At 39.5% G+C, this 13,260-nt stretch overlaps 1 protein-coding gene across 3 annotated transcripts in view; it reads left to right on the top strand.

Annotated features, from left to right (window-relative positions):
• Positions 1-13,260, top strand: part of slc12a2 (solute carrier family 12 member 2) — a 74,167-nt gene that overhangs the window by 39,163 nt on the left and 21,744 nt on the right. For all 3 annotated transcript variants that reach the window (XM_084383536.1, XM_084383535.1, XM_084383537.1), the window contains exons 11-19: positions 4-111; positions 253-376; positions 1,242-1,343; positions 4,154-4,309; positions 5,221-5,320; positions 7,462-7,573; positions 10,549-10,689; positions 11,065-11,171; positions 12,121-12,200. In XM_084383536.1, the coding sequence (XP_084239662.1) occupies positions 4-111; positions 253-376; positions 1,242-1,343; positions 4,154-4,309; positions 5,221-5,320; positions 7,462-7,573; positions 10,549-10,689; positions 11,065-11,171; positions 12,121-12,200 (1,030 nt within the window). The remainder of the gene's footprint in view (positions 1-3; positions 112-252; positions 377-1,241; positions 1,344-4,153; positions 4,310-5,220; positions 5,321-7,461; positions 7,574-10,548; positions 10,690-11,064; positions 11,172-12,120; positions 12,201-13,260) is intronic.

The raw sequence follows: 13,260 nt of genomic DNA, 5'->3' as shown, positions 1-13,260 counted from the left end.
CAGGTGATGAGTCTGGTTTCTGGTTTCGGTCCCATCATCTCTGCCGGAATCTTCTCTGCCACTCTGTCCTCAGCTCTGGCCTCTTTAGTCAGTGCACCCAAAGTTTTTCAGGTAATATCCAAACTAAACTGTTTCAAGGTTTCTAATGAATGGTACACAACAACCATGAGCAATTTATGTAGTTTTGTATTGTAATACATTTTGTAGTTTTTGAATATGAGCAACTGAAAGTCCAACGTTCCGTTTCCACAGGCTTTATGTAAGGACAACATCTACCCCGGCCTTAGCATGTTCGCTAAAGGTTACGGCAAGAACAACGAGCCCCTTAAAGGCTACATCCTTACCTTTGGTATCGCTCTGGCCTTCATTCTCATCGGTATGTCTGCACACACTGCTCATTTCTGCATTGTTCTTGTATGAAATCACAATAATCAAAAGCCTAAAATCTCAGAGGCTGCGATATTCAGTACACTCTCCTGACATAACAATAAAGTTGTGATTTTGCAGTAATGCTTTATTGTCTGTAATTTCAGAATAATTTCCAAGATGTTTACTGGAAAGAACAATGTAATTTGTACTCATAATAGGTAAATTAAAGACAGCATTCAATTGGTGCATGTGACCCACCTCACAGTTCTTCTAAAGGCCTTTTCAAACACAATGCCACTGCTCTCTGAAACCCATTCATGGCTTGCACTGCGCCACTGAGGCTTGCGGCCAAAGTTGAACCTGGCTCCGACTGCCTGAACCCAGCGGCTAGCACAGCTGAAATTGTTTTGTCTCTGAAGGGCTATTGCCACCTGATGGGGTCATCAAAAGATTTTCATTCTGACGGGATCATGGATATCCAGTGCAAATTGAACATTAGTTCTGACCAAAGTTCCGTGCAAGGAAAGATTTTGGCCTGACTGTGGCGCAGAGAAAGGGTCAGGGTTTAACCAGAATCATTAGGAGTCATCTGAGCACCATCAATATCTCTACCAAATCCTGTGCCAATCTGTTCAGCTGTTGTTGGGATGTTTGCTTTGGAGGTGCTGTGGTAATGGGCCAACAAATGGACTGACTGACATTGCTATACTGAATTCTTGATGTCAGCAGGGAAAACGCTCTTTTCCCAGTATGCCTCAATTATATAGATTTAGAAACCAGTCTATTGTTCTTGCTAAGAGGACTGGTGGACACGAAAATTCAGGATTGACTTTTGGCCCATTCTGAATTGTCTTTTTTTCTTCTTCTTACAGCTGAGTTGAACGTAATTGCCCCCATCATCTCCAACTTTTTCTTGGCATCCTATGCCCTGATCAACTTTTCGGTGTTCCATGCATCACTGGCTAACTCACCAGGTAAGATCAAGACCCAGAAATGTTAGAAAAGAAAGAAGCACTAGATCAAGAAGTTAAGAAGACAGAGGGACTTATCACAAGAGACTTCCCTTGTCTGAGTGTAAAATGAGCAGCCATGATAGCACAGTCACGAGTGTATGCTGTTTAACAATGCCTGTGATGGGAAATGAGGGGGTTTCAAAAGGATTTACTTGAAGCACTTAGACGTGTCCTGAGCTGTAGAGTGCCTCAAAGAGCTTAGAGCCAGTGTTTAACAGCTCACAAGACCGGCCCTTTCAGACTGCGCATAGAAAAGCTAACAGAGAGTCTGGGGTAGAAGTAATGTGTATTTCTTCTTGGTGTATTGCAGTAGCAGTCGGGTGATCATTTACATGACTTGCCTTTTTTTTCTTTTAGCAGGGATATCGATCAGGGCTGTGAATATGCCAGTGTTAGCCAAGTGGCTTTTTTTCCCAGACAGAACAAGAGAAGACGGGTTAAACATCAAATTAACCCAACAAAGGATTTAAATTTGGTAGAGTAATTTAGGACAACATGCCATTGTGCATAGAAGGAAATTACATTGCAAAGAATTAATAAAATACAAACAAAGAAAATTATACCTAGACAGAATCAAGTACTTGCTGATACTGATTCACGTTTTCAGGCCGTATTGTAGGCATGTTAAATACTACAACCAGAGCAATCGTAGGGCTTGTTCTTGTTCTGCGAGCCCCACCACTGCTAACACACACACACACACACACACACACACACACACACACACACACACACACACACACACACACACACACACCCTTTTCTTTCAATCACTATGTTGAAATAGGTTTTCTCTTTAACTGTGTGATCCACTGTTAATGAAACTGCCATCATGTGTGCATCATTTCAGTGTTGCTGTTTTGTTTGACCTCACTGTTTAATGACCGATGCATCACAACAGTTTGCCAGGAGCAGAAATGTTCCTGGTACAGTACACCAGCATGAATGAGCTCATGGCTGACCCACACTGGGTTTGATCAATTCACAGTGAAGTGAGGACTGATCTCTGCTCACATAGAAATACAAAACAAATATCAGAAGCTTTTTCAGAGGTGATGTACAGTATACAAAAAAATGCTACACTATGTATTGGCTGATTTTTTTTTCTTTAAGGTTAGGGTTAGTTCACCAAAATTAGAAATACATTGTCAATTCCCTCCACTGGTTTCTGTCCATGCAGATAGTTTTTGTTTTTGTCCAGATTGTGAGATATCCGTTGATGAAAGTAACTTCAACACATTCTTTTTTAAAAAGTGCTACTCCGTCTTTTATTAACACATAGTAATGTACAAAACATTCGGGTAATGTTAGCAGGCTTCATTTTTTGCAGCTTCAAGGAGTGGCTTTAATTCCATAAGTAACTTGACAAAATGCCAAAATGAATCTGAAGCTGAACTGAGACCTTTCTTAGTGTGTGTGCAAGTCTCCACTTAACCCTTGTGTTTGTTGAAATTGGACCAGGATTGGCATCAAACTATTTGTAACTATGTCATAAATCATGCTCGCAGCCCGCCTCTCAAAAATCACATTTCAGTGAGCACAGAGAAAATGTACACTTTGAATAATGGACCAAAACAGCCTTCTACTGTCAAATTCTGCACACACATCATCCTACACAGTGAAGCTCAACTGTAGGAACAAGAGGAATAAATGAAGGAGAACTTTTTTTGTTCAATACGTATTGTTAATTACAATTATTGAAAGTCAGGTGCCTTTAAGAGATAAAACTGTTGATTTATCCAGAGTGATGGAAACATTGATGTTAGACAATGTTCTTGAAATTTTAGACACAGATATCTTAAAAACATTAAAAAAGCAAATCTTTCTAGAAGGGTACCGCTGTAGGTAAGTGAGAAAATGTTTACATTTTTAGTCATTTGAGTAAACCTACTCATTAGACTGTAGTGAATAGCTGAATGTAATGCATGTAGTTGAATTTGTTTTTATATTGAGTTCTGTGCTTTTTCCCCCTCAATATCAAAGCTCTAGCAGAACTCCAGGTACAGATTCTTTATCTGCTTCTAATTCCTCCAAGCAGGTCATTTATTTACATGGACTTAAATGGTACATGACTCAATTAGAGGGGAGCAGTAATACATTGACTAATGGATTTTACTGCCTCTGTAATCACAAACTATAAACCCCATTTGGTGTTCTGGCCTCAGCAGGGGCAATCTCTCCCCACTCTGGGGGACACATAAAACCCCTGAATGGGACTGAGAGGAACAGCACCCTCAATGTACCCTTTATGTCCTTGTGTTTGTTTTAGACTGTCATTGTGTAACCACACACAGTCGGACTGTATCCCATCACTAAAATCCCTCTAGTCTAGTTTCTGTGATACTCAGTAAATAAATCACGTCCTTTATAGCTGGTATAATCGTCTGGTCTCCAGTCTAACAGGCTGCTAACTCCCATTCTTTAACCCAGCACGTATCCAACTTTAACTTTATTCATGCTCTATAACATCAACATTTAATATTTTAAGGCCGAGAAAATTATTGTGAAACGTTCTCTTTCATGTAGGAAGACAACGGTCACTCCTGACTTTTAGTTCTCTGCATTGCAGGACTTGATTTGGTTTAAGTTAAATAGTCTGACAAATTGGACTTCACTCTATTCAACCTTAACATGAAGTGCATTTCCTTTACCATAATTAATAATTTTGCATACTTTATAATCCCCACACACTATTTGAGTTGCACTCTCAGATTGTTAAATTTCCTTTGCCTTTGTTGCCTTGTTGTGACTTGTCTTCATTGGTGCTGTAGGGTGGCGTCCCAGCTTCAAGTACTACAACATGTGGATTTCTCTTGCTGGAGCCATACTGTGCTGTGTGGTCATGTTTGTCATCAACTGGTGGGCTGCACTCCTCACCAACGTCATTGTTCTTGGGCTTTTTATCTACGTCAGCTACAAGAAGCCAGGTAAGTTACTAAGTATTATTTGGCACAATTTGGCCGATATTTCATATTCTTAACTGTGAATATTTTCTAGTTATTTACTTCTCTGTGACAGTAAACTGAATATCTTTGTTTTGTGGACAAAAACACTTTTTAGGCAGGAGGCAATTTGTTTATTTTCAGTCTGTTTCATTCACCCGCAATCAGGGAACTGACTCTGTTTGTTTTGGTTTAAGAGCCATGGTCAAGGCCGTAGATTCTAACTTGCACATACATCAGTCGGACAAGTATCCGTGAGTCAGGCAGGCTAGACTAACATATTTACCTAAAGCTGTCCCAGCACTCTCTGTGCTACTGGGGGATGGAGAGGGTGGATGGCAGCTTAGCAAGCGGGATGCATTTGGTCATTTTGCTAACAAGGGCGATGGCATCCCCCCTTGTCCCCTCTCAAATCGCCTGCTGATTTTATAAGAATTTATAACTGATATTTTCACATTATGTATTTTAATTCATTCATTAAAAGAAAAATAAAATCATGTTGAAATCTTTATCTATCATATAAAATGGAAATGATGAAAATGAAGACTCCAGGCTAAAATGCTACCCTACTGTCACCAGAAGTGAAAAACATGTCAACCAACAAGTTAAGTTGGTGTCATCTATACAGTGCATTGCTACATGATACTGAGGTGTCAAGTTGTTCCACCCCCCGACACACTTCCTTTGCACCTCTTCAAACACAAGGCTAGATTTGCAGCTTTGCACACACACCTGTGTGCACACTCAGTTTGACATGCAGCTACACACACATACAAGGCCTTCTCAGTGCCTGTAACACCACATGGGTCAGACGGCCTTTGGCCCAGCACGATGACCCGTAAACACACTTCCTAACTGCACTGTGTGTTTCTGCCTGCATGCGTCCTCCCCTCCAGATGTGAACTGGGGCTCATCCACCCAGGCTCTGACCTACCACCAGGCCCTGACCCACACTCTGCACCTCAGCGGAGTGGAGGACCATATCAAGAACTTCAGGTATCAAACACGAAGAAGCAGCCCCTCCAATTGAACTAAACCCACCCCTAGCTACTATCTAATGATCTATTGATTAATATATAACCCTCCTAATTAACCATTGCAAACAAACAATCACAGTAGCTGTGATGAGACCATGTTGGTATGGAATAACCTCCTTACAGTATTTGGTGGCGATATAAGAAACTGATGGACATGAATTATGAAGTAGCTATTGTGTGGCAGGTCACAGCTATCTTAATAAGGTTCACCTAAACTTCAAATGTAGATGGATCATATTTGTGTATGTTAATACAAGGGCCATGTGTTGTTCCCTGAAATTGAATAGATCTGTTTTATATATTTAATGGCGCCCATGTGGACACTGTAAATATGCCTCAGTAGGCTGCTGGGTAATGTTTGAAATGTTCTATATCGCTACCAGTACAATTCAAACGTTTTAGTGACAGTACTGTGTACCCTTGTACTTGTGTACCCTTGTACTTGTGTACAGGGCTTAAGTTTGGGGAACTTCACTAAAAGGATTTTAACATGGTTAACTGCCAAATGCATCAGTAGTAAATAAAGAACTTGACCTTAATAAAATAGTCTGACACAGTGTGTCCCAAACTGTTGAGACTAGTCAGCCCTTGTTGCAGCTTTTTGGTTGACTGAGCATGTTGAATCAGCGGCAGGGCCCGTCGGTGAGTGAAATAACTCTGATTGGCTATGCAGCTAAGCAAATCAGTGATAAATGGGGAAAGAAAGGGAAAGCCCTGTCACTGTAGTATTCATGATTTTACCCATTTAGTGTAGCTTTTCCTTATTTTTCCTCTCCACCAGTGCCATTTGCAACTTTTATGTCAGGCATATTCTTGATCAGAAGTGACTATATTAATGAAAGTGGCTTTAAAAAACACTACTTTATCATATCAGCAGTTTGTACATCTGCAGTCTTGAGTGTTCTGGTTTACCTTTTTAATGGAAAGCTATTTCCTTTCATGCAAGCGCAGAACGTACAAGCTAGTTGACCGTCAGCTGGTGTCTTTGGTACGATTTAATTTGGACCGAAACACAGGCGACATGAGGCAATGCATCAGTCGCCACTAGTAGTTTCATATCAGTTTTCTAACTTACATCAGGAAATATCGTATCAAAGCATAAGCAAACAAGACTAAGATCGAGCATTTGTTTTTATCAAGTTATGGCATAAGGGAAATGAGGCCTACTGTCAAACAAACTGGGCTGACAGCTCACATACTGTACATATTGTACACGGACAAGTTTCTCAAAAAATAAAAAAAGACAAAGAAAATCAGTGTTTTGTGTCGTTAACTGTGACTATGGTCTGGCAGTATTGTTGAAATCACTATTAATAAGATATTCTGCATTAAGGATAAATGGTGTTCATTTGTTTTTTGAACTCGGTGAACGTTTCCTTTAAGCCCTGCATGTTAACTATTGAGGTTGTAGTTTGCACTAATAATCAAAGTAGAATTATTGTCTACTACTAAAAACTGAGTCATTATATGGTAAATGTAAACAAAATCACTTCATACAGCCAAACATATTGTAAAAGTACAATCACTCTTACACATCACATGAGTGCATATAATGTGTTTATATGGGTAAAATGCAAAATATATCAAAAACACGATTATGCCATCAAGATGTGATTTACCTGTAAATTGTGGGAATAAATAACCAGGTGTCCGATGTGAACCATGTAACCACTGTATATATGTAGCCAATGTAGCAAATGCAGCTATTATTAAATAGAGATAATAATTATTTACACACTATATCCTCCATGTTAATTCTGCATTCCTGCACATGTAGCACATGGTGCATTGGGCTTTTGGAGGACGTATTAGTGATAATGTGCCTCTGGTTTGTTCCCATGGCAGCAGAAGATTAAAAGGCATCTGATGGTGTCTTCAGAGTGACCCGTGTGTTCCTCTGAGCTCCCTCTTGTCTCCTCCATTAAATCCCATGGTGCTTAACATATTTGCTTTGATGTGCACTACTCTGCTCCTGTTTTTTTTTTTTTTGCATGCTAAGAAGACTAGAGGCCGCTGTTAAGGTCAGAAGAGACAGTGGCTGCAGATGTAAAAGCTGGTGATGCTTTAAATATGACATGTTGATGTTTTCTCGGACTGTAGACCCCAGTGTTTGGTGATGACTGGATACCCCAACTCTCGTCCAGCTATCCTTGACCTGGTCCACACCTTCACCAAGAACGTGGGCCTCATGATCTGTGGTCATATTCGCACGGTGAGAAGATTACACTGAGAACACGGTTATTGATGTTCTTTTGCCTTTTGTTAAAAAAAATGCTCTAAAAACCACAACACTGAAACTGAAATATGTTATTGATGAAAGAATTTCATTTAAAAGGGCCGATGTTAGGGATATCAGTATGTATGAGAACTAATTCATTTATTTGTTTAATGCTTATTTTATAGGGATGAGTATGTAGCATAAATCAATGCAACACACCACAACATTTACAGCCTGAGCTAATTTGAAAGGCCTGTCCCTAGATGTGCTTTAGATACATAAAACTCAACAATAAACACACAAGAGACAGTACAAAACACAAACTCATTAAATACGTACATGAAGAACACAAAACTCAGCTCAGAAATAAACAATACAGAAAGAACAACACAAGACACAAACTATGATTAAACAATAGCATTAAGGGTACTCTGATTGTTATCGCTATCAGCTGATATGCGTTTAATGGGTGGTCTTTATAAAGCCTGCTCAGAAGAACTGATCTGATAAATACACAAGACAGTCTCACTATGCGCTGCTAAAATGCTGAGGCCACACATATCGCAGGACTCTGAGGGGATAGATGGGCTGGTACTGCGGAACAATTCTCATAACGTTGTTATTGTAAATTATAACTAGTGCTAACTAGTGTTGTTTTTGGCGGCCTGTTTTAATTTTAGTTTTAGTCCAGTCTTTGTGTCAAATTGTCATTTTAGCTTTTATTAGTTTTAGACATGTTTATACTCTTTTTAGTCTAGTCAAGTTTAAGTGGACTGAGAGTCTGAGCATTTTAGTCTTAGTTTAGTCAGAATTATCCATGACTATTTTAGTCTAGTTTTAGTCAATGAAAATTGTACTTTAGTCTCTTTTTAGTAATGCAATTCTATTTAACCCAGTTAATATAGTACAAGTACCTAGTAGGCTATAGAATAGACAAAACCAACATTTTCTTTAAGTCACCCATTTCACAAATCAAACAAGGTTATCTTATTATTATATTATTGTTACCATATAGACTCAAGAATACATTCAATTCCAGACATGGAAGACACTCTGATTTGAATTTACAACATATTTATTTTACCTACCAAACATGTAAGAAGTACACACACATAAATCTAAAGAACATAAATAAATAAAATGGCTTCAAACTTAAAGAGAAACAAGGTGCTTGAATGCTCGAGCTACAATAACATAACAAATAAAATGCGTGTGTCTGTGACTTGTATTGCTTGTAAACTGAAGTCAGATTTTGCATCATAAAAACTATTACAAGATATAACACTACAAATGGTTTGGACCTTAGGGAGATATAATGAGATGGGAATTCGTTGACAGAAAAGAACAAATAACAGATAGTAGGCTACTGAATTCTTTGTGTCAGACTTAACTTTGTGTCTTGAGTTGTCATTAACCCACCGCAGCTGCATCTTCTAAATAATGCAGCGCGAGTGGGGATTGAGGAAGCGACGTCGCCTGCGCAGTGCGACCTGATGCAGCCCCTGAAGTGAGACTCAGGAAACAGAAATATTGCAAAATAATAATAATAGCGAGACGAAATAACGTTATAACATTTCGTCTCGACTCGTTTTGGTCAACGAAAATGAAGAGATATTTTAGCAGAGTTTTTATCTTGTAAACCACAGTTAGTCCCGTTTTTATTCGTCAACAATATTGCATTATATATTTGATTATAGTTTTCGTCACATGACCACCCTTTACATTGCGTCTCGTCTCGTTTCCGTCACGTGATAAAGGCTCGTTGACGACAATATTTAGTCATAATTTTCGTTGACGAAAGCAACACTAGTGCTAACACAGCACTGTTTAGAGACTCATAAACATGGTAAGAGTATTAGAAGACCCACTCCGTTGTAATCAGCGGAGTCAGAAATAGTCAGTTCAACTTATCGTCTGGAATTGTGTATTCGTAATAAGTACATTTTCTGCTGTCCAGACTGGGGGGACAAGGCAACACCGTTTGTCTCGAGCCCTGCAGCATGAGCGGTAACAGCTGACTGAACTAACAGCAGAATGAGTCAGGATATAGTTTCAGCATACAAGTTCTGCAGTTAAGAAATGTCACATGTTGATCCCCCAAACAAAGGTTTGACACAAGGGCACTACAGTTTGAATGTTATACCTGTTTCTGAGCCTGATATATTGACCCAGCTGTCCAGGGTCTGTTCTGGATTTGGATACGGGGGCTTATGATGCTGCACACAGGCCAGCTTTAAACTTCTGCGACAACTGCTGCGACCAGCTACCAATCAATATTTTCTCTTCTTGCTTTAAGTTAATTCTTTGTTAATTTCATTTGAAGCTTAATTGTCCTTTTAAAGCACTATCGCAGTTTTGTGATCTCTCACCTGTTTTGCTCAAATTGTAACTCTTATGAGCTTAGAGCTCAGAAATGAGCGCATCAGTGAGCCTCAGTGGTGATACAATTGATACGTTTGTTTCACTCCCGTATACACAGTGTAAAAAGCCTTTTACAAATCCCCTGGCAGGCATAACTGATTCACAATGGAAAGTCCATTTTGATTAGATGAATGAGGCTCTGTGCAGTCCAGCAGCTCTCTGGCTCTGTGGAACACGGCACCCTCCACAAGTGGCCTCTGATCTGTCCTCCTGCCTGCTTCCATTAGGGACCATAGAACAAGTTAAATGGTGTAAACATTCCCAGCTAATGGCATTACAGTTTCCTATCTGAAGAGCATCTTTGTAAGCTCTTTTCTTCAGAAATAAAGAAAGTCTTTGATGAGGACATTCAGAGCAGGACATGTTCAACAGGTTGAATTCTTCAGTGAAAATCTGATTAAATTAAGTTCCCTGTGATATCTAACCTTGGAAATGTGGACCTACAAAGCTGCCCACATGGTCATTTTATTTGCTCCAGACTTCCAACACTTCAGAATGCGAGGCTATGTGATTAGTTATAGTGTTTGTGTGTGTGTGCCTCCCCACAGGGCTACAGAAGGCCAAACTTCAAAGATCTGGCCACAGACCAGGCCCGATATCAGCGCTGGCTGCTAAAAAATGAGTGCAAGGCCTTCTACTCTCCGGTGTTCGCTGAAGACATGAGGCAGGGCACACAGTTCCTGCTCCAGGTAGGAAAACAGCACAGTGGTGCCAGGAATGAGCTCTTAAATGGATTTAGCCTCACTCTGGATAATAGCACAGGTTGTGTAAGTCCTGGTAGACTTACACAACCAAACAACTACACTGATGTTCCTCAGTGTAGTTGTTTGCTATTCAGTGATAACAGCCAGCAGTGTTGTATCATGTGTACTCTGTTTGTATTTGTTGGTGTGAATAAAGTAACAACTGGCTCCATAAAACTGATAACAGCTTGAACAGTCCCAGAATGTCTTCATTTTTATTTGCTGCTTCAGAATAACAGTGTCAGTGATTCTAAGGCATGTAGTCAAGAAATGAGTCGAGGTGTGAATTCATTTGTGATTTAAATTCTTCTCCCTCCCAAGGCTGCTGGTCTGGGTCGCCTGAAGCCGAACACATTGGTGCTGGGCTTCAAGAACGACTGGAGGGACGGCGACATGATGAATGTGGAGACTTACATCAGTATGATCCAGTAAGTTAATCGACTACTGAGCCCTGTACCATCTTAACATTTAAAAAGGCGTCCCAGTTGCGTGTCCCCAAATCATATTTGTGTTTTCTTAGCTTGGCTTCCTCTGTATAGCTAGCCGACTAACTTTGTCTCAAGCTTCTGAGGCTGAACACAAACAAGTTACCAATGTGTGGTGCTGAGACAAAGACGAAAACGATCATCGAGGTAGCCCACATATATGCAATGTTCTTTTTGTCTCTGCCGGAATTTAGATGTGATTATATGTCATGTTACTCTTTGGCTGCTTGCAGGATCTGTCCTAGTGTCTTTGATAACTGCAGTCTAGTTTTGCATAAACTCAAGCTGTCATTGTCCTTAGTCTCCAACCTAACACTAGTGAAAATGTTGTAATTAATGAGATATGAAAGAATCGAACATGCATTTTAGATGAATTAGGTGTATACACTTTGATACAACATCATGAAAATAACAATTTTCACAATTGACAATTGTAGGTAAGCTCGGGTGCATGATGCAGGGTTTGCTACCAAGAAGTTCTTGTTGGTCCATGTGAAACCCTGACTGCCTGCCGAACCCTGAGTCAGTCATGTGAGGCTATGAGTGAAGGACTTAAGCTGAACGAGTTCCTGATTGTAAAGTGTAGGATTATGGCATTTGAGCTGAAGGTCAGAGATGGTTCAGCCCTACAATATTAAAATCACAGCTAATACGCTCAGCAATGTGCCCTTTACTTTCCATCCAGTGAGTTACAATGTTGGAACTACAAGGTTGAACCTGCGAGACTGTGACAGATATTTAAACCTGGCATTTGTGGTGTACAGTTGTTATCAGTCTTCCTTTTTAAATGCTCCATGTCTTTGTTACTTTGGTCTGTGTTTAGTTGAGCATGTCACACTTCATTCTGACCACTGCTGATGGTGAAATTTCATTTCTGTGTTTTTCCTCTCAGCGATGCCTTTGACTCCCAGTTTGGTGCCGTTATTCTGCGGCTGAAAGAGGGCCTGGATGTGTCCCATATCCAAGGACAAGGTATCAAACACACGAACAAACATCCACAGCATGGTTCCAGAGGAGTGTTTAGCAATATGTTTGAAACCAATATGTTTCCAATATTCATATGTAACACAATATTGCAGCTGTGTCCATAATCCCGCATAGGATCATTGAATGTATTATATCAGATTAAATCATCAAATTCTCAAGTGAACCATGATATTCAAATTCAAAGTGCTTTATCACAGCCAGCCCTTTACAGTCCAGCATTTCACTGCCTATGAGAGTGAATATTAGTGTGTGAATGTAAGAAATGATTTGGGTGCACTAGTGAGACTTGCAAGATACATGGTTTTTACTCAGCTACAATGCTAATAACCAGTAATGAGCAGTGTACAAAACACTTCTGTAAGTTAGCAACATCTCGTTTTTAAAATAAAATGACAGAAAATCATCAGCTTTTGATAATTAACATTGATAACAGGCCAAAATTAAACTTGTTTGCTGTCTTGTTTGTGTTACATCCCTGTATTTCTACTGTCTAACACTGAAGTTTCTCAAATATTCAAGTTCAAGTGTGACAAATAGAGTAGCTGAAGGTCTTAAAAGCATTAAATAGTCTAAACTCTTAAACTTTATCCATCTTTTAATATCTTTTTGTCAAAATCAGCCAAGCTCGAAGTCTGTAGTTCTGATTGTTCAAAACTTTAAACCTTCCACTGACCCTAAGTCTTTTTACTTTATTCCTGTACTGACCTGTCGGCAAAATTCAGATTAAAATGACTCGCTTAATAACCTAACCATCTTCAAACAAAAACCTACTGCTGCATAGGACCACATATATACTACTTAGCTTTATACTTACCTGCAGTGTTTGAATAAGAAAAAGATCAGTCTTGAATTTTATTAAAAGTTATCTTAAGGTCTTACAAAGCAGAAACTTTAAGTGTCCAGAACTTGTAGACACCCTGATTTAATCAAGATTTAGGTAAATATAAGGTTCAGGCCAGACAGACAGATATTAAAAGGACTCAGATCAGGACCAGGACCAATAAACTTGATCAGGACATCCCTGAGATGCATTTTGGATAATGTA

This window comes from Pagrus pagrus, assembly GCF_965226575.1.
Source record: "Pagrus pagrus genome assembly, chromosome: 19".
Lineage (NCBI taxonomy): Eukaryota > Metazoa > Chordata > Actinopteri > Spariformes > Sparidae > Pagrus > Pagrus pagrus.
The sequence above is the reverse complement of the archived record's forward strand: the minus strand, read 5'-3'. Positions and strand labels throughout refer to the sequence as shown.